The 18,183-nt window shown below is 54.6% G+C and overlaps 1 protein-coding gene across 7 annotated transcripts in view; it reads left to right on the top strand.

Moving 5' to 3' along the window:
* The first annotated feature begins 2,684 nt into the window (after window positions 1-2,684).
* The window catches only part of TOM1L2 (target of myb1 like 2 membrane trafficking protein), an 81,523-nt gene continuing 66,024 nt past the window's right edge, over window positions 2,685-18,183 (top strand). For all 7 annotated transcript variants that reach the window (XR_014298352.1, XM_082679588.1, XM_082679587.1 and 4 more), the window contains exon 1: window positions 2,685-2,804. Coding sequence is in view for 6 of the 7 variants with exons in the window: in XM_082679588.1 (XP_082535714.1) it covers window positions 2,753-2,804 (52 nt within the window). In the remaining variant the exon portion in view is untranslated. The remainder of the gene's footprint in view (window positions 2,805-18,183) is intronic.

Below are 18,183 nucleotides of genomic sequence, written 5' to 3'. Positions count from 1 at the left end.
ACTGCCCACCTCCCCTCCCCGTGCCGTGCAGCTTATGCAAATGTGCATCTCCTGTTTCTGGAGTGTCCATGACCCATGGTCCCAGGGCCTTTAACTTTCACGGGGCCTTTCCTCCTGCCCCCACCTCCGCCCCCCACCCCCTTCTCCTCTGGTTCCTTCCTGCCTCCCAGTCTCTGCTCCATCCCCTTAGGGTGACTGACTCAACTTCCGAGGACGTTTCCAGTCCTCCAGCTCCCCGTCCTCTGAAACAATTTTTTCTGAGATTTCACATAACTTGATGCCAAGTTGTCTTTGGGGAAATTTTAACGCGCTGCATTTAGCAGATGTTACCTGAAAGTGTTTGTGCTTTTTTTTTTTTAAAGAAAAGTGCTGTATTTTGGGAAAGGATGCTTAACTCTGATTTCAAAACTTTGGCTGACTTCTCTTCACTCCCACCCCACCTGTCCTGTCCCCTGTGACAGGTCAAGCCTGCTTTCCATCAGGCCCAACAATCACCGAGTGATGTGGAATGGTTGTGTTTGTTACACACACAAGGGCAGGACTTGCATCCTTTGGCAACTAACTTCGCCTTCCAAGCCTTTGACCTCCCACCTGTAAAAGATGGGTAACTCTTCCCTCCTACATTTGTTTAAGATCATTCATTTAGTCCACATACGTGTAATGAGTAGTCACTACATGCTGTGAATAAAACTGATCTCCTTACCTCTGTTTCAGACCTGAATCAGACAATTATACAAATCTTTAATTACAAACCATGACAAGTTTGTAGGTGTAGGGGACTGTGACAGCATACATGCAGGGACCTGTGATGGCCAGGGGAGACCCCGCTGAGACCTGGAGGATGAGCAGGAAAGAAGGAAAAGGGGTCTGCGTGGTGAGGGTCCTGAGGTGGGAGAGGAGGAGACAGGTTCCACTGTGGCTGAAGCGATGCAAGCCTGGAGAGGCCTGCAGGAGTGTGGCGGTTATCCTAGGATCCCCGGGAAGCTCCTGGGGCTTACTAAGGGCAGTGACATGATCAGACTTTCATTTTAAGAAGCTCATTCTGGCTTGTAGTACCAAGAACAGCAAGAGTCGTGAGGCGAGAGGTGACGGGGGTGGAGGTAAGATGTGGATTTTAGAGACCTCTAGGAACTTAGTTTACATGAAGGACTGATTCTCCGCAGTTTTCAGGTAAGAAAATGGAAGCAGGTTAGAAACGTCAAGTTACATGCCCACGTGGATACATCTAGTACATGGCAGAGGCGGGAGGACAGGCCTCCAGGGCCCATTTTCTTAATCACGGCTCAACTGTGCCCAGGCACACTGCGGATCATTGTCACAGTTCACACAGTTTCTCACAGCTGTTCGGGGTCGGGGCCAAAACCCCAACATTCCTTCCCAAGGGGGTTTTATCAGTAATTCACCACCCAGCCCGGGTTGCTGTTGACTTGCCTGACAATAGTGTTGTGGTGGGCGGGGAAAGCAGCAGAGAACCTTACACCTCCTCACAGAGAAACAGATCCTGAATTGTCCTGCGAAACAAGACCTTGGGATCAACTGGACCTGGAAAATAGAGCGCCTATTGGCCGTGAATTAATAAGAGAAACCCCACCCTTTACTGAGTGCTCACTCCGAGCTAGAGCACGTTCATGATCAAATTACAGGTCAGCTCTGGGAGCCATTAGAGAAGGGAGCCCTAATGCCCTGATTTCCCAGACAGGGAAACTGAGGCCCGGGAAGGAAGCTGCTGACAAGGGACAGACATGGACCCGGGCATCCACATTCCAAGTCAAAAGCCTTCACCAAGAGGAAGTCTAGGTCTAAGGAAGAGGAACAAGTTAGCAGCATTGAGAGGTCGGACAGAGGGTCAGTAATGCCCTCCTGAAGAAGCGTCTATCGCTGGGCCGGGTACCTCTCTCTGGCCCGGAGGCCGGGGGTGGGACCTCAAAGGTCTCTTGGGGGCATGCGCCCGGAGGGAAGGCTTTCTCAGCTTCTCTCCCCACAAGGCCTGAAGGCCCCGGATCGGCGTGCGGCCGGCAGGGGCTGCCAGGGGCCTGCGCGCTCTCCTCTAGGTGGGGCGGCCGGCGGACTCCTCCGGGAAAAAAGGCTCCTCCCGCAGCCTCTCGGCCACAGGCTCTCAGAGTCGCCGGCACTGTCCGCCGCCTGCGCCTCCTCGCTGAGCCCGGTTGCTAGGGGAACCAAGCGCCGCGCTCCTTTGCTAGGGGGAAGTCAGGGAGTAGACATCCTGGGTTAAAGTTGACGACCACGTGATCACATTTCTGGGCGGGGAAAGCCTCCCAGAACCAACTAGCCGTAGGGAAAACAAATGCTTGTCCAATCAGCACTTTCTAAGGGAGAGGAACTTACTAGCTCCGCCCTGCCCCCGCCCCCTCTTGAGTGACTGACTCGACTCTTGTCCAATAATATTAAGGACTCCCTGGATTGACCAATACATAAATGAATCAAAATACACAGACTCGCGTTGGGAGGCGGGCCAGGGGAGGTGACGGAGATTCCTGTGACCTAGGTCACCGCCCCGCCCAATCGGACGCCGCGGGATGGGCGTGACTTCGCGGAAGGAGCTGTAGGGGCCAATCGGAAGAGGGCATGGCAGCCATCGCCCAATAGACGCCGGAGGGGCGGGGCCAGGGGCAGGCACCGGCGTTCCCGAGGGTGGGGCCGAGGCAAGTGTCAGTCAGGCAGGGAACGCCGCTGGGGACGCGGAGACCCGGCGGCTGACGCGCGCGGGCTGCTACCGAGCCGTCCGCCCAAGATGGAGTTCCTCCTGGGGAACCCGTTCAGCACGCCGGTGGGGCAGTGCCTCGGTAAGGCCCCCACGGCGGCGCCCCGAGGCCTGGGCGGTGCTCCGCGCGTCCCTGCGCTGCGGGGCCCAGTCCTCCGCCCCGGCCCGGCCGCCGCTTTCCCAGCGGGCTCCCTGCCCTGGGCCCGCCCGGCGGAGCCGCCCTCGGCGGGGAGCGGGAGGCCGGGCGCGCTCCTGGGGAGGCTATCGGGGGCGGGGGCGGCCGTGCCGGCTAACGACCGGAGCCCCGGCCGGGGAGCCTTGCCGCCGACTCTCCCCGTGACCTTGTGCGAGTCGCTGCCCTGTCGGGTCTGGAGTTCCGTCTGTCAGAGGCGGGGGTCCTGATGTCCGTGGTGCTGCTGTCTGCACGGTGACTGTCGCTCCCCTGCGCTCTTGAGTCTGCCAGCGGTGAACCCTTCGGTGGCAGATAGAGGGTTACTCGGCAGTTCTAATCCTGTGGGGGGCTCGGAAAGCCCGAGGTGCAGGTGAAGGACCACCAGAGGGCCCGCCCTATGGAATTTCCTTACTGAAAAAGCAACGTGCCTTTTCACCCAAGGTGGGCGCTCATGCCAAGTGTGATCAGTCTAGAACGTTGATTGGTTTCTTTTAAAACTGGGTTCCTCCTGGTTGGTGGAAGGACTGGTGAAAGGTCTTTCATGAGCACGGACCTTTGGAGTCCTTATGGGCCTGGCCGGATTAGGCTGTAGTGATTTGTTTAGTTCCTGCTTTACTTATAAACGTCCAGCTTACTTTTCAGCCTTTAGTGGGGCCTGTGGAATTATTGAGGCCTCTCGCGTTGGCTAACTGGCAGTTATTTGGGAGCCTTTCTTTTCTCTGTGGTGTAGCGTCTCTGATGAGGGGTGATGGGCCCTGGAGAGTGTTTCCCCACCTTTCTCGAGGCTCCCACCCCCGTTCTTCTTCCTCAGCTGCTCTTTCACTGCATCCATGTTCCAGAAACTCATTTCTCAGTTGGGTATTGAATTCCAGTCAGCTATGAGAGGGAGCCAGTAAACTTGGGGAATTTTTTTTTTCTTTTTCTCTTCTGTCTGCTTTACAGTAAGAGACTCTGTTACTACCTTTGAAATGCCAAGGTAGTTGATGAGGGGTATAAGTTAAAGGGGACTTTAAAACATACAAACGTAAGGGATGTACAGGTGTATAGCAAGGGGAAAGAGCATGATGCTTCTCTCAGGAAGACCTGAGTTGAATTTTGCTTCGCCCGATTCAACTGTGGGACCCGAGAAAATTGTGCGGCCCTTCTGAGCCTTAGTTTGCTTGGTGGGGGGCGGAGATTGATTGATCCCCACACTGGAGAGGCTGTGTGGGACAGCGGGCCCATCTGTGATCAGGCCCCGCGTCCACCGTCCCGTGGACAAAACACTTGACCATGAAGAGGATGGAGCCTCCTCATTGCCAGTTGGCCAGCAGGCCAGACCTCAGTAATTTCACAGCTCAGTTCAGATAAATGACTAGAGGCCAGAGTGAGTATCTAACGTGTCTTCTGTGCTGTTGTGACGGTGTAAAAGCGACTCTCACGGCATTTAGTGCTGTTAGTGTTCTTTTAAAAGTATGTGCTAGGGGGTTGGTGGGAGGGAGGGGGTGCAGAAATAAAACAACAGCGGCAAAGCTAGTGATCACGAGCAGAGGTATACCTCACGCGAAGCAGTTCCACAGCCATCACTTGCTCCTTACGGCTGCGCTGCGAAGTAAGCTTTATTGTCCTTCCCACTTTAGAGATGAGGAAACTGAGGCTCAGCGAGGTGGAAGGATGGCTCAGCCGGTCAGAGGGAGCTGGGATTTCATAGCCGTCCCGGTGCTCAAGGGGTTGAGGGGGTCAGGAGAGGGAACAGAGATGCGTGGGACAATGTTGACTGACAGGCCACGCAGTGCCGGTGCTCAGTTGCCTCGTGGGCACCGTGAGTGCTGTCAGGACGCCACTGCGCCCAGAGGAGCTGCAGCCTGCGCCTGGCGTCTTGGAGTCAGAGGGCCGTTGGTGAGGATGGGTGGGAACTGCACCGGCAGAGAAGAGGCCCCCTGTGCCTGGGGACAGGTGGAGGAGGCGGGCAGGGGGCGTGCGCACCTCAGCGGTCCCCAGTCCGCGTGGAGCAGAGGTGGCTGTGGGGAACAGGGGCAAGTTGGGTTTGGGCCCAGGATGGAGCCCTGTCCTGGGTGGGTGGCATCAAAGGCCACATTCTGTAGCTGACCACAACTGTTAGTCTCTCTGGACCTCATTTTCCTTACTCAGCAGCCGCTGCGGCTTCTCCCTAAACCATTCCCTCAGTCCATTTCAGCAGGCGTTTTGAGTGCGTATTGGGTACCAGGCCCCAGGATACAGATATTAAAAAGCTGCTCGGAGGGGCCCTTCTGTAGCGGTAACGCACCCACCAAGGTGTCCTGAGCTGCAGAGCCTCAGGCTCACCGTCCAGGGGTCCGTAGAGCCGCGATTACCCCGCCTCGTGCCTGGCCTCACTCGAGCTCCCTGGCCTTGTTCGGTCAAACGCATGGTCTGCCCGTCGCAAGGCGGCAGCTAAGCTCCATCTGATGTGGTTATGTGCCTTCCCTGCATCCACGCTGCCCGTGGTCCTGGAAGGTGGCTCACAAGTGGAGGGCACGGGTCAGAGCTAGGACGGGCCGCAGTGTGAGGGCCGAGAAGCGTGGAAGAAGGCGGAGTGCTTCCTCGTGCCGTCCGACTCTCTCCTCTGAAACAAGTTTCAAATGGTCCTGTCCTAATGGCTGTCGCATATGCGGAGTCCCCGAGCCAGGTCTATGGTGCTCTGCAGACGTGCACGGTTCTCCTTGTGTTGGCCGGAAAACGTTTTCAGATCGTCCTTTTCCAGGAGTGAAGTTTGGATTCATTTAGATGAAAAGATTGGTGAGTAGTTCGTTAATTGCACCCAGAGTATTGGGGGCAGGCTGGTAGCGGGAGGACCAGCGCTTCTCTGCTGCAGGGCTTGTGCCCGTGGATTGGGTGATGTGGGGTCTGAACTGCCTCCTGGAGCTTCATGCATTCAGGGGCTCTGTATCGCCTCTCTTGTATACCAAGCGAAACGCTTACCAGGACGTTCAGTCCAGTAAAGGAGCTAAGACAGGGACCTAAATCAGGTAAGACAGAAGGCGTTGGCACAAGATTGGACAGATAAACAAAGTAAGGTAATGGAGGACAGAGGGGTCACCTCCAGCAGCAGTAATAACAGTTAAAGGTTTTTTGTTTTTTTAAAAAATTTTATTTCATTTATTTATTATTTTTGGCTGCGTTGGGTCTTCATTGCTGCACGTGGGCTTTCTCTAGCTGCAGCGAGCGGGGGCTACTCTTTGTTGCAGTGCGTGGGCTTCTCATTGCAGTGGCTTCTCTTGTTGCGGAGCACGGGCTCTTGGCGCACGGGCTTCACTAGTTGTTGCGCGCGGGCTTCAGTAGTTGTGGCTCGCGGGCTCTAGAACGTAGACTCAGTAGTTGTGGTGCGCGGGCTTAGTTGCTCCGCGGCATGTGGGATCTTCCTGGACCAGCGACCGAACCCGTGTCCCCTGCATTGGCAGGCAGATTCTTAACCACTGCGCCACCAGGGAAGTCCCTAGTTAAAGGTTTTGCTTTTTTAAAATTGCGTACTGTGTTACCGTGTGCCGGAGACTGCAGTAGGTGCTTTGTGTATCTTGCAGTCCTTTAATTCTTAGAACAACACTGTGAGTGAGGTACTGTTATTATTTCCACTTTGCGGACAGGGACCCGGAGGCAGTGAGAGGGTCACACAGCTAGTAGCGAGGGAGCTGGAGTTGCAACCCAGCGTCCCAGCATTCTGGCTCTGGAGCTGCTGCCCGGGGGGGCAGGTGAGGAGGGGCACCTCGGGGGCAGGAGGAACCCAGCCCTCAGGGGGTGGGATTCGGCTCACGTAGGAGAGGAGAGGAGGCTCGGAGGGCGCTCTGAGCGAAGGCTGGGTGTGGAGGGGTGGTAGTAACGCCAGCCTGGGGAGCGGTGGGGGGCCAGGTGGACAGACATCAGGCCTGACTGACGAGGCTTCGAATGTAGGCCGCGTGGTTTGGCCTCTTTCATTGGTGGCACTGGGGAGCCATGGGTGATTTGTAGGGAGGGGAGTGGCACAGCTGTCATTACAGAGCCGGGGACATTTCCCCTTGGCAGCCCCCAGAAGGCCATTCCTCTCTGACCATCAGAGCCCCCGTGTGTGCAGAGCAGGGGTCCGATGGGGGAATCAGCACATGCCGTGCCAGTTCCCCGAGGTCCGGGGTTGGGCCCTTCCTGGAAGCCCCCAGTAGAGATGAGGGGTGCTGAGGTGGGTGGACGGAGCACGGGAAGAAGTGTGGGGTTCTGAGAGCATCTGTTCTTAACTGCCTGGATGGTTATAGAGCGCCGGCCCGCTCCCTGCCCCCCTGCTTCCCGCTCAGGAGGACAGGAGCTGAGAGGATGGCTCGTAGGGCTTGGCGGGAGGGCTGCCCTGCTTAGGGGGCGCTATGGGGCTGTGAACAGGCCCCATAGAACTGTGCTGTTAAGAAACAGTGCAGACCCGTGTAGAAAGCTTGAAACATACACGCAAATGCAAAGGGGGAAAAATCACCATCCTGTGCTTTCTTACAAACTCTTTGAGACTCTTCTCATTTCACAGAATAAGTAAAATAGTAGAGTGCTTGTGTATTTGACCCTCTATTTTCTCAAGCCTTGGAGATGCAGTGTTGTGTAAGTGCTCTTAGCATATTTCTGGGCGGTACGCCTGCTTTTTTGTGGGGTGGATGTCAGCTGATGAAGGGGGTATAAACACGGTGCCCAGAGGGGCATCGGTTAAGCACTGTTGCTCTTGACCTAGCAGATAAGTCACTCAGAATTTTTAGGCTAACCTACTAGTCTGAAAAGAAAGAAAGAACGTTCAGACTTTTTTTTGGTGACTCAGCTTGTTATGGCCAGGAGAAGGGCCTGCTAAAAACCAGCCTCAGACTTGGTGCGTATTTCAGTGCTCCCTCCAACCCTCCTGACCTAGAAGAATTTCCGATCTCCTCCATCCAGTCCTGGCTGTCAGCACTTGCCTCCTCCTCCAGGCAGCCTTCCTAGACCAGCCTGTTTGTGGTGCTGTCTCTTCTCTGAACTCACCGTGTGTGTTATCCGAGGCATTCACTTGGCTCTGCCCTCACCCTCCAGGGTTTGTGAAGACTAGCGGAGAGAACGTGTGTGGGTCCCCAGCACAGCTAACATACTCTTGCCTCCTCCTGCCGTGCTGTTTCCTGTTGTTTGTCTTGCGTCCTGTCCTGTTTATTGCCTTATCTTCCTCAGGGCAGGATGTGTACCTTCTGTTTCCCCGTGACCTTCACAGCACGTGGTACAGTCTGCTCTGCACAGTTACTCACTCCAAAGGTTCCTTTCTATCAATGTTATTATTATTATTTTTTTAGCATCTTTCAAAGCTAAAAATAGTAGCCATCATTTACTGGCCCTTCACCACGTGCCAGGCACCCTGCGAAGTGCTGTACAAACGTTATCTCATTCAACATTTCTTTCTCAGGAAACTCCATGAAGTCAGAGGTGTCATGTCCATTTTACAGGTGAGGACCGGAGGCTTAGAGGAGTTAAGCAACTTGCCCAGGGCTGAGCCGTGCTCCACACCCAGGGCCTGAGCTCCAGGGCTTCGTCCTGTTGCCCCGTAGACGACGAGCCTGGCCTGGAGCCTGTAGACAAGAGGTGGCCTTCGCTGATCCACTGTGAGTTCCAGAGCCTTCTAGGTGCCCTTTGCCTGCTTGTTCTCTTCCACCACGGGCACTGTGTTTTGGCTGGAGACAGCCCCATCTCTGCCTCTGTGAGCAGCTGCCTGCGTGTGGGTCCGCTGACGGGACACGGGGAAGGGTGTGTGTGACAAAAATGCTGCTCCGTCGCTTCTCACAGGGTCCTTAAGGTGATCACTGAGACACTGTATGTAAAAGCAAAATGTGTTACTATGTTATAGTATTTCCCACACACCTTCTAGACTCGTCTTCCATGAAGGCACTCGTTTTTATTTGTAGCTGTTTATTTACTTTTTAAAAATTGTAGGAAAACACACATAGCAGAAAATTTACCATTCTGACCGTTTCAGAATGTTCAGTGGCATTCAGTACATTCACTTTGTTGTGCAGCCATCACCAGCATCCATTTCCAGAGCTTTTCTCATCTTGCCCAACTGAAGCTCTGTCCCCACTAAGCACTAACTCCCCTCCTCTCCCCCCAGGCCCTGACCCCCCCGCCCCGACCCTTCTACTTTCTATGAATCTCACGACTCCAGGGGCCTCACGTGAATGGAGTCATACAGTGCTTGTCCTTCTATGCCTGGCTTGTTTCACTCAGCAAGATTCACCCATGTTGGAGCAGGTGTCAGAGTTTCCTTTCCTTTTTTTTTTTTTTTTTTTTTTGTGGTACGCGGGCCCCTCACTGTTGTGGCCTCTCCCGTTGCGGAGCACAGGCTCCGGACGCGGAGGCTCAGCGGCCATGGCTCACGGGCCCAGCCACTCCCCCTGTGGGATCTTCCCGGACCGGGGCACGAACCCGCGTCCCCTGCATCGGCAGGTGGACTCTCAGCCACTGCGCCACCAGGGAAGCCCTTCTTTCTTTTTAAGGCTGAGTAATACCCCATTGTGTGTATAGAACACATTTTGTGTATCTTTTCATCCACCTTTGAGTTGCTTCTACCTTTGGGCGGCCGTGAGTACTGCTGCTGTGAACATGGGTGTGCAGATATCCCATGTTTGTGTTCGTGTCCCTGCATTCAATTCTTTTGGATATAAACCCAGAGGTGGAATTGCTGGGTCATGTGGTCATTCTGTTTTCAATACTTGGAGGGAGAACCGCCATGCTCTTTCCCACAGCAGCTGTACCGTTTTACATCCCCACTAGCTGTGCATGGGGTTCCAGTTTCTTCACATTCTCCCCAAAACTTGTCATTTATTTATTTTTTTATAGTAGCCATCCTAATGGCTGTGAAGTGTTTTCTCAGTGTAGTTTTGAGTTGATACCGAGCATCTTTTCATGTGCTGATTGGCCATTTGTGTATCTTTGGAGAAATGTCGACTCACATCCTTTGCACATTTTTTAATCAGGTTGGTTTTGTTGTTGAGTTTTAGGAATTCTCTCTATATGTTGGATATTGACCTCTTATTAGATATTAGATTTTCTCCCCAGGGGGAGAAAATATTGCCTCTTTACTCTGTTGCTTGGGTCCTTTGATGAAACCTAGCGTATCTGTTTTTTCTCTTGTTGCCTGTGCCTCTGGTGTCCTGCCCTGATTCTCAGAAGAGTCTGACACGTGCCCTGAGGACAGGCAGGGTGACGCGGGCTGTGCTGGTCGGCCTCACTCCTCACCAGGTGCCGGCTGAGGGCCCCACAGGCAGCAGCCCCGCGAGGCAGGCGCAGTCACTCACGTCTGGTAGAGAAGGAGACAGGCTCAGCAGGCGAGTCCCTCCCGGAGGCCTGGGGTAACAAGGGGCAGCGCAGGGACTTGCACCAGGCCTGTGGGCTCCAGAGCCAGGGCCCTTACCCACTCAACCGGAGTTGTCTGTGGGGTTGAGTAGATGCACTTGGGGCTGAAAATCTGGAAATAGTCGTCTCAGGTTCAGATCGGCCTTAGCATTACTCGCTGTTCACCCGGTTCCAGTGCGAGTCGGTGCAGAGTGTCCTTGTCACCCCTGTTTCCAGAGAGTTTGGTGAGAGGCAATGCACCAAGACTCTCACTGTGGATTTTCCTTTCTCTTCGGATGTGCTTTGGATCCACAGTGTCAGGAGGAGGAAGAGGGATGAATAGACGCCAGGTTCTCCAGTGGCCAGCTTGCTTTTCAGGCATCACCAGCTGCTGTTTTAATCAGGATTGAAGCGCAGGCCTTGTAATCTGGGGGGCACGTCCAAAATTCTGTTTGAGGTTTTGGTTTAAAGTGGAGGTTGATGGAGAGAGCCTGGTCCCTCCTCTCAGGGAACTGGGCCTCTGAGAGCTGGGAACAAGGCCAGGGCCCGGAAGCGATGCTGTTACGTTCTCTGCCGCTACACACGGGCTCCCGGCGTGGCGTTGTCACTGTGGGAAACACGGCCTGGGGAGGGTGCTGCCTGGTGTCGGAAGGCGCAGTTAACTCCGGAAACTTCAACCAGCGATTCCAGGAACCACTGAATTCTGGCTGGAAGGGCTTTCGTGGCATTTGATCCAAACCCCTCACCACTACCGTTGAGGAAACTGAGGCCCAGATAGACTAGGTCTGTGCTGTTTCTACCCCAACAATTCTTTTTTTTTTTTTTTTTTGGGGGGGTTTTTTTTTTTGGCTACACAGCGCAGCATGCGGGATTTTAGTTCCCCGACCAGGGATGGAACCCGTGCCCCCTGCAGTGGAAGCACAGAGCCCTAACCACTGGACTGCCAGGGCAGTCCCTACCCCGACAGCACTTCTGACACCAAATGTGTGGGTTTTTCCTGGACGCTAGCCAATCCTGACACCAACTGGCATCCCCAATCCAATCCGATTCGATTCACTTCGACCTGCCTGCCTGCCTGGGGTTGTTGCAGGACCGCAGGGAAACGAGACCGCCGCACTTCAGACATCAGCACCTCTGACCAGCTCGCTGTAAACTGGGGGTGTTCCTGTGACCCCCTCTTCAGGTTTGAGAATTTGCTAGCTTAGCTCACAAGACACGGGAAAACACCTTACTTGGTTTTCAGGGTAAGTCCGTCACATCATGAATGACTCCAGCTCACGAAGATGAAAACTTTTGTTTTGTTTCAAAGTTAACCACGTTTAGTCTAATCACATGGGACTATTTAGTTCCCAGTTTGGTGGTTGATAAAGTTAGCTCATAAACTCCTCTTTGCTCTTCTGTTTTTCCTGCTCTTTCTGGCTTCCGTCCAGAACAGAGGAGCTGCTCCCAGACAGGACTCAGGAGGGCCGGGGCTGGCCGGCGCCCCGCTGCTGATTTGCTGTGTGACTCTGGAAAGGTCACGTCCGACCGTTAACTCCTGTGATGAGGGCGAGTTGAACAAGTTCATTTCCACGCCTGAAGCTTAAGGCCTAAATCAAAGTAGCTTTCAGTTTTTCTTCAGACCTTTAGCCTCCATAACTCAGCCTCAAGGGCACAGAACAACTCTCTGCATACTTAAAAAAAAATTATGGTAAGATATACATAACACAAAATTCACCATCTTCACCATTTTTCAGTGAACAGTTGAGTGGCATTAAGTCCATTCACCTGGTTGTTCAGCCATCACCACCATCATCTCTAGAACTCTTTACATCTTGTAAATCCGACACTGTCCCCATTAAACAGTAACTCCTATTCTCCCTCCCCCAGCCCCTGGCACCCCCCTTCTACTTTCTGTCTCTATGAATTTGACGACTCCAGGAACCTCATATAGGTGGAATCAGACAGTATTTGTCTTTTTGTGACTTGCTAATTTTACTCAGCAGAATGTCTTTAAGATTCACCCATGTTGGAGCAGGTGAAAAGAATCTTTCTTCTTTTTTTTTGCGGCACACGGGCCTCTCACTGTTGTGGCCTCTCCCATTGCAGAGCACAGGCTCCGGACGCGCAGGCTCAGCGGCCATGGCTCACGGGCCCAGCTGCTCCGCGGCACGTGGGATCCTCCCAGACCAGGGCACGAATCCGCGTCCCCTGCATCAGCAGGCGGACTCTCAACCACTGCACCACCAGGGAAGCCCTCTCCTTTCTTTTTAAGGCTGAATAGTACTCCATTGTACGTATAGGCCATGTTTTGTGTATCTACACATCTATCTTTGGACACTTGGGTTGCTTCCACGTTTTGGCTGTCGTGATTAATGCTGCTGTGAACATGATGTACAGATTTCTCTTTAAGATCCTGCTTTCAATTCTTTCGAGTATATACCCAGCAGTAGAATTGCTGTCTCATATGGTCGTGTGGTAGTTGTATTTTTAATTTTTTTAGGAACCTCCGTACTGTTTCCATAGTGGCTGCCCCATTTCCCATCCCCACTCACGGTGCACGAGGGTTCCAGTTTCTCCACATCCTCGCTGATACTTTATGTTCTGGTTTTTTGATAGCAGTCATCCTGAAGGGTGTGAAGAGGTTGCATACTTTTTGGGGTGTATTATTAAGCTCCCGGGAGAGTTGGGGAGCCAGCGCCACGAGGCGCCCTTCCCTCAGCTCAGAGGCTCCCTCCACAGTCGGATCTGTGCCAGGATGGACACGTGAAGAAAGTTCCGGGGAGTGATTGGGACACCTGCGGCGAGGACCATGGTGGCCCTGGGATCGGGGGGCGTCTGAGTAAGGTGGCATCGAGCCTGCCTCTCGGGAGGAGCTGGAGAGGCAGAGCAGAGAGCCGTACGTGGGGGCCAGGGCGGAGGAAAGGCCCAGAGGTGGGTGGTGTGCCCGGCAGCTGGGGGCGCTCCCCCGGGAGTGGGCCGCCGACCACCGGGGACTGGCGGGCAGTCACACTGAGTCAGTGCTCTGAGGGTCTCGTGCCCCAGCTTGCCTGCTCCCTGTTCTAACTCGGTGGGGAGTGGCCTCGGCCGGGGCCTTAGGGAGGCAACAGGATCCAGCTAGAATAACCTGGCTTTGATTTCACTGTCCTTGTTTATTTTCGTTATTTTTATGTTACTTCGGATTAATGCCAGATGAATTTGCGTGAGAGAAGGGCGCCTCATGGCGCTGGTTCCCCAAGTCCCCCGGGAGCCCCCGAGGGCCGGGCCGTTCCCCCCACCTGCACCCAGCCCTCCCTCCTGGTCCTGCCGGGCCGGGTGCTGGGAAGCATGGCCAGTGCACTGGGCCCTGCTGGCGGGCAGGCCGCACCGCCCCTCCCGACGCTGGGAGAGGCAGGTGGGGCCCCGAGGGGCGGGCTGGAGTGTGCCCTGACAGCATCTGAGCAAGGACCTCTGCACATGCCCCTCGGCTTCCGCCTGCTTAGGCTTCACCTGCTCTTTGGGACAGTCCACCCTCACGGCCCCCCCGCCCCCGCCCCGCCCGGCATTTCCACCCCTGCGTGGCATTGCCACAGGGGGTGGGAGGACAGGCCTGGCTCTGTCCTCCCACCCCCTCCCCAGGATCAGCGTGACCGCATCTCATGGCCTGGCTGGTGTGGGCGGCAGGTTATGCGGGGAGATGTAGCTGCTGGGGGGGACCAGGCCCTGCGCCCAGCCCACTCTCGGCAGGGGCACGTGGACCAAGCGGAAAGTCCGGGGCTGTGCCCTGGGGCTGCTCCCGCTCTGCAAAAGGGGCACTTTTTTGTAATTTGCTCAGCACTCCCCGTGGGCTGGCTGGAGAGCCGTGGCCCACACCCACCCCCTAGGTAAGGGCTGGGGGCATCCATCCTGGTGTCCATCCTGCTGGCATGATAATGTGCGTGGCTTTCCTTCTCTTCTCTGTCCTCCAAGTTCTCTGTAATTAATTTTTTTAAGTGGAAAAACCCAGAGTCCTCCATTTCGTGAAGATTACTTGGGATCTAGTTTTGTGCGGTGCCGAATCAGAGCCACAGAAAATCTCTGTGGACTATTAAGGGGTCACTTTTGCTCCTAAAATATCAACATTGACTAAGGTTTACAGGCTAAAAGAAGAGGGAGGGACTTCCCTGGTGGTCCAGTGGTTGAGAATCCGCCTTCCGGTGCAGGAGATGCGGGTTCGAGCCCTGGTCGGGGAACTAAGATCCCGCGTGCCGGGGGGCAGCTGAGCCCGTGTGCCGCAACTAAGACCTGACACAGCCAAAAATAAAAATTAATTAAAAAAATATTTTTTAAAAAATAGAGGGAAAATGGGCGAGTGTGTGCTGAAGCTTGATAATGAGTTTGCTCTGCTGTGATGTGGACCTGTCCCCTCCACAGCGCACGTCCGTGGTTTGCGGCAGAATTAGCTCTTTATTGTCTAGTGGAGTCCAACTGGTGTTGGGCATTGAAATCCATGTTTATTTACGTTCGTGTGTGTGTGTGTGTCCTTTCAGAGAGCTGTACATTCCCAGCTTGACACTGTTTTCTATCCTGTGCCCAGAGATTTCTGAGCCACGTATACATATATATATAAATGTATATATATATATATTTTTTTTTTTTAATTTATATATATATATTTTTTGCGGTACGCGGGCCTCTCACTGTTGGGGCCTCTCCCGTTGCGGAGCACAGGCTCCGGACGCGCAGACTCAGTGGCCATGGCTCACGGGCCCAGCCGCTCCGCAGCATGTAGTATCTTCCCGGACCAGGGCACGAACCCGTGTCCCCTGCATCGGCAGGCGGACTCTCAACCACTGCGCCACCAGGGAAGCCCTATATTTTTAATATATGTTAAATCATTCATCAGGGAACGTGTGTATGCTGAAACATTGGTAGCCACCTCCCTTACAATTTGACTCTTTCTACCCAGTTTTTAACTGTGTTCATCCTATGGGCACTGTTTCCTGGCTAACGAGATAAAGTCATCTTTGAAAGGAAAGCTAAAGGCTCTTGCATTACCTTTTTCTCCTTTAAATCCACCCTTTGGTATTTGCAAAGGTCAGATGAGCGATTCTGGCGTCCGTGGCCCTGATGAATGGGAAACCGTACGTTCCCATTGGCCTCTGAGGATGAGGGATTACTGCGGTGGCCGAGGCATCTGCTGTAATGTCAGGAGCGCGGCGATGGGAATGGCAGGAGCAGCAGGCCCATGAAAAATGCAGGAAGAGGGAAGCTCCTCTCCGCTTGCAACCACGCGGACACCTCTGAGCATTTGTTCTCCTCCGTTAAACCTTGTGGCTGAGAATCAAGTACGGGGGGCACGAGTGCCCCCGTCCTGAGAGGCTGCCCGCGCATCAGCCTGTTTGCGTTCAGCGTTCGCCCCCGTGGGGGATGTCGGCTTTATTCTAAGTTAAATAAAAATCATCATGTTGGCGCCTAGATTTTCGCGGGAGAAGCAGGTGCTGTGCGTTGGGAGAGTAATGAATACGGCGTCTCTACCCTCTCCCAGGAGCAGATGGTCTGCGTCAGTTCATTTTGTGACCTTTCTTTGCTTCTAAGACACCAAATCTCTGATCCCACGGATCATAAATATTCTTTAGGTTTGCAGGCACGGAGGTAAGGGGAGCAGCAAGCTGTCGCTATCGTTTTCCATTTGTCTGGCACCTTTGGAAGGAACTCATTACAGCATGTTTAGGCCCCGCGTAAGCCTGCTGCAGCCATGGGCTTTACGGACACGTGAAGGGCGCTGCAGCCAGGCTGTCTCAGCCAAGGTCGGGGAGGAGCCCTCTGCTCAGCGTCCTGCCGTCCTCACCTCTCCACTCACTGGGCAGCCCTCCCAGCAGCCGGCACAGCGCCCGCCCATCTACCCAGGGCCGCGGTTTTTTTTTTTTGCAGTACGCGGGCCTCTCACCGTTGTGGCCTCTCCCGTTGCGGAGCACAGGCTCTGGATGCGCAGGCTCAGCGGCCATGGCTCACGGGCCTAGCCGCTCTACGGCATGTGAGATCTTCCCGGACCGGGACACAAACCCGTCTCCCCTGCATGGGCAGGCGGACTCTCAACCACTGCGCCACCAGGGAAGCCCAGAGCCGCGTTTTTAAAGTCACTAATCGTGATAACGGCCACCTCATCTTGATCGCCCATTGTATTGGGGGGGGCCATCAGGGGTGGCCTCGCCCTGCCCCAGAACCCGCATTCTCGCAGGAGGCAGACCGGAAATAAGAGCAGTCTGGGGGGTCCTGATAAGAGGAGTGTGCGCTGTGCTGGGCTCAACGGGAGGTGCCCCCAGAGCTGGTCCCCCGCAGGGTTGTATGGATTGAGGGGGGTGCTGGGGGAGGACACAGTTCTGGGTGTCCGCGGGGGCCTGGTTCGGGGGCGGACAGTCACCCTGGGTGTCGGGCTGGAGGGCGTGGACCTCGTCTGGAGTCAAGGGGGAAGCCTGGCAAATGAACTTACTACAAAATAGAAATAGAGTCACAGAGGTAGAAAACAAACTTATGGTTACGGGGAGGGGGAGGGGGAGGGGGAGGGGCGGGGGGATAAGCTGGGAGATTGGGATTGACATGTACACACTACTGTATATAAAATAGGTAACTAATAAGGACCTGCTGTAGAGTACAGGGAGCTCTACTCAATACTCTGTAATGACCTAGATAGGAAAAGAATCTAAACAAGAGTGGATACATGCATGTGTGTAACTGATCCACTTTGCTGTACCCCTGAAACTAACACAACATTGTACATTAACTGTACTCCAATAAAAAATTTTTTAAAAAGTGGTGGGGGGGGCTTGGGGTGGTTTTGAATGCGTGGGGGGACCACGTGGCCAGGCTTCTGTTTGGGGAAGAGCATCCTGGGCGATGTGGAGGGCGGGCTGTGGGAAGAGGGCTGCAGGGGTGACGCCAGCGAGGGCCGAGAGCCCCTGTCCCGCTCCGGCTCTCACTGCCTTCTCCTCCTTCCGTCTCTCATGACTCCATCCTCCTTCCCGTCACCCAGAGCCTCTCCACACCCCAGTAGTCCTGCTTCCCTTCTGACACCTCCCGGGACCCCTGGGGCAGGGGCTCACCCTTCCCCAGCCCCCCTACAGCAGCCTGGGCTTCCACCACGGGACCCTCAGTGGAGACCACCTTGCTCTCGACTCCCCGGTTCGGGCATGGGCAGTCCCCTGGGGCTGGGCCCTGTGGGTAGAAGAGGGGGCGGGGGCTACAGAGCAATTATCACAGCGGATCTGAGGGGACTCAGAACTGGGGGACAGCACACCTCAGTTTGAGAGCCTCCTCCGCCTTACACATTCTCCAGGAGATGAGGCGATCTTTTTGGTGTTTACTTTTTCCTGGGGAAGATTTCAAACATAAAAATAGGGAAAATAGTGTAATGAGCTTCTACGTTCCCCATGACTCAGCTTCCCCAAGTCCTCGGCGTCTGGCTGAGCCGACCTAGTCTCATGGACTCGGCTCGCCTCATTATGTGGAAGCAGATTCCATGTCTCCTGTCATTGTGACCGTGCGCGTCTCTGAAAGGTCAGGGCTTTTGGCTGAAGCCCGGGAGCCTGGACTCCCTGAGCCCGGCCTTCTTGCCTGCCCGGTGGGTGAGGACGCCTCGCCCAGGGCTGCTGGGCACGGGGTCGCTCGGGAGGCCTTTGCCAGAACCCATACAGCTCCTTTTCTCCACGACCTGCTTTGCACCCGGCACCATCACAGCCTGGGGGCGGGCGAGACCCGGGCCTGTTCTCGGCCCCAGCGCTCACCACCGCTCACCACCGTGCTTGGGGCAGTGGCTTAGGCTGGGCCTCTGTGTCCTCATCTTTAAAAATGGGGCAGTCGGAGCTCCCTCATAGGCTGGGTTTAAGGTTTAAAGGAGACAATGTGTTATGTGTCCGTCCATGATAAGCTCAGTACACGGTAGCTTGTATTGTAAACATTCTTTCGGTAATACACCCTGCAGCATATTAGCCGCTATCCCTGTTTTACAAATGAAGCAACGGAACCTTAACACCAAGATTAAGTC

This window comes from Grampus griseus (genome assembly GCF_964374135.1).
Source record: "Grampus griseus genome assembly, chromosome: 20".
Classification (NCBI taxonomy): Eukaryota; Metazoa; Chordata; class Mammalia; order Artiodactyla; family Delphinidae; genus Grampus; species Grampus griseus.
Note: the sequence above shows the minus strand (reverse complement) of the source record. Positions and strands in the feature narration are given on the sequence as shown.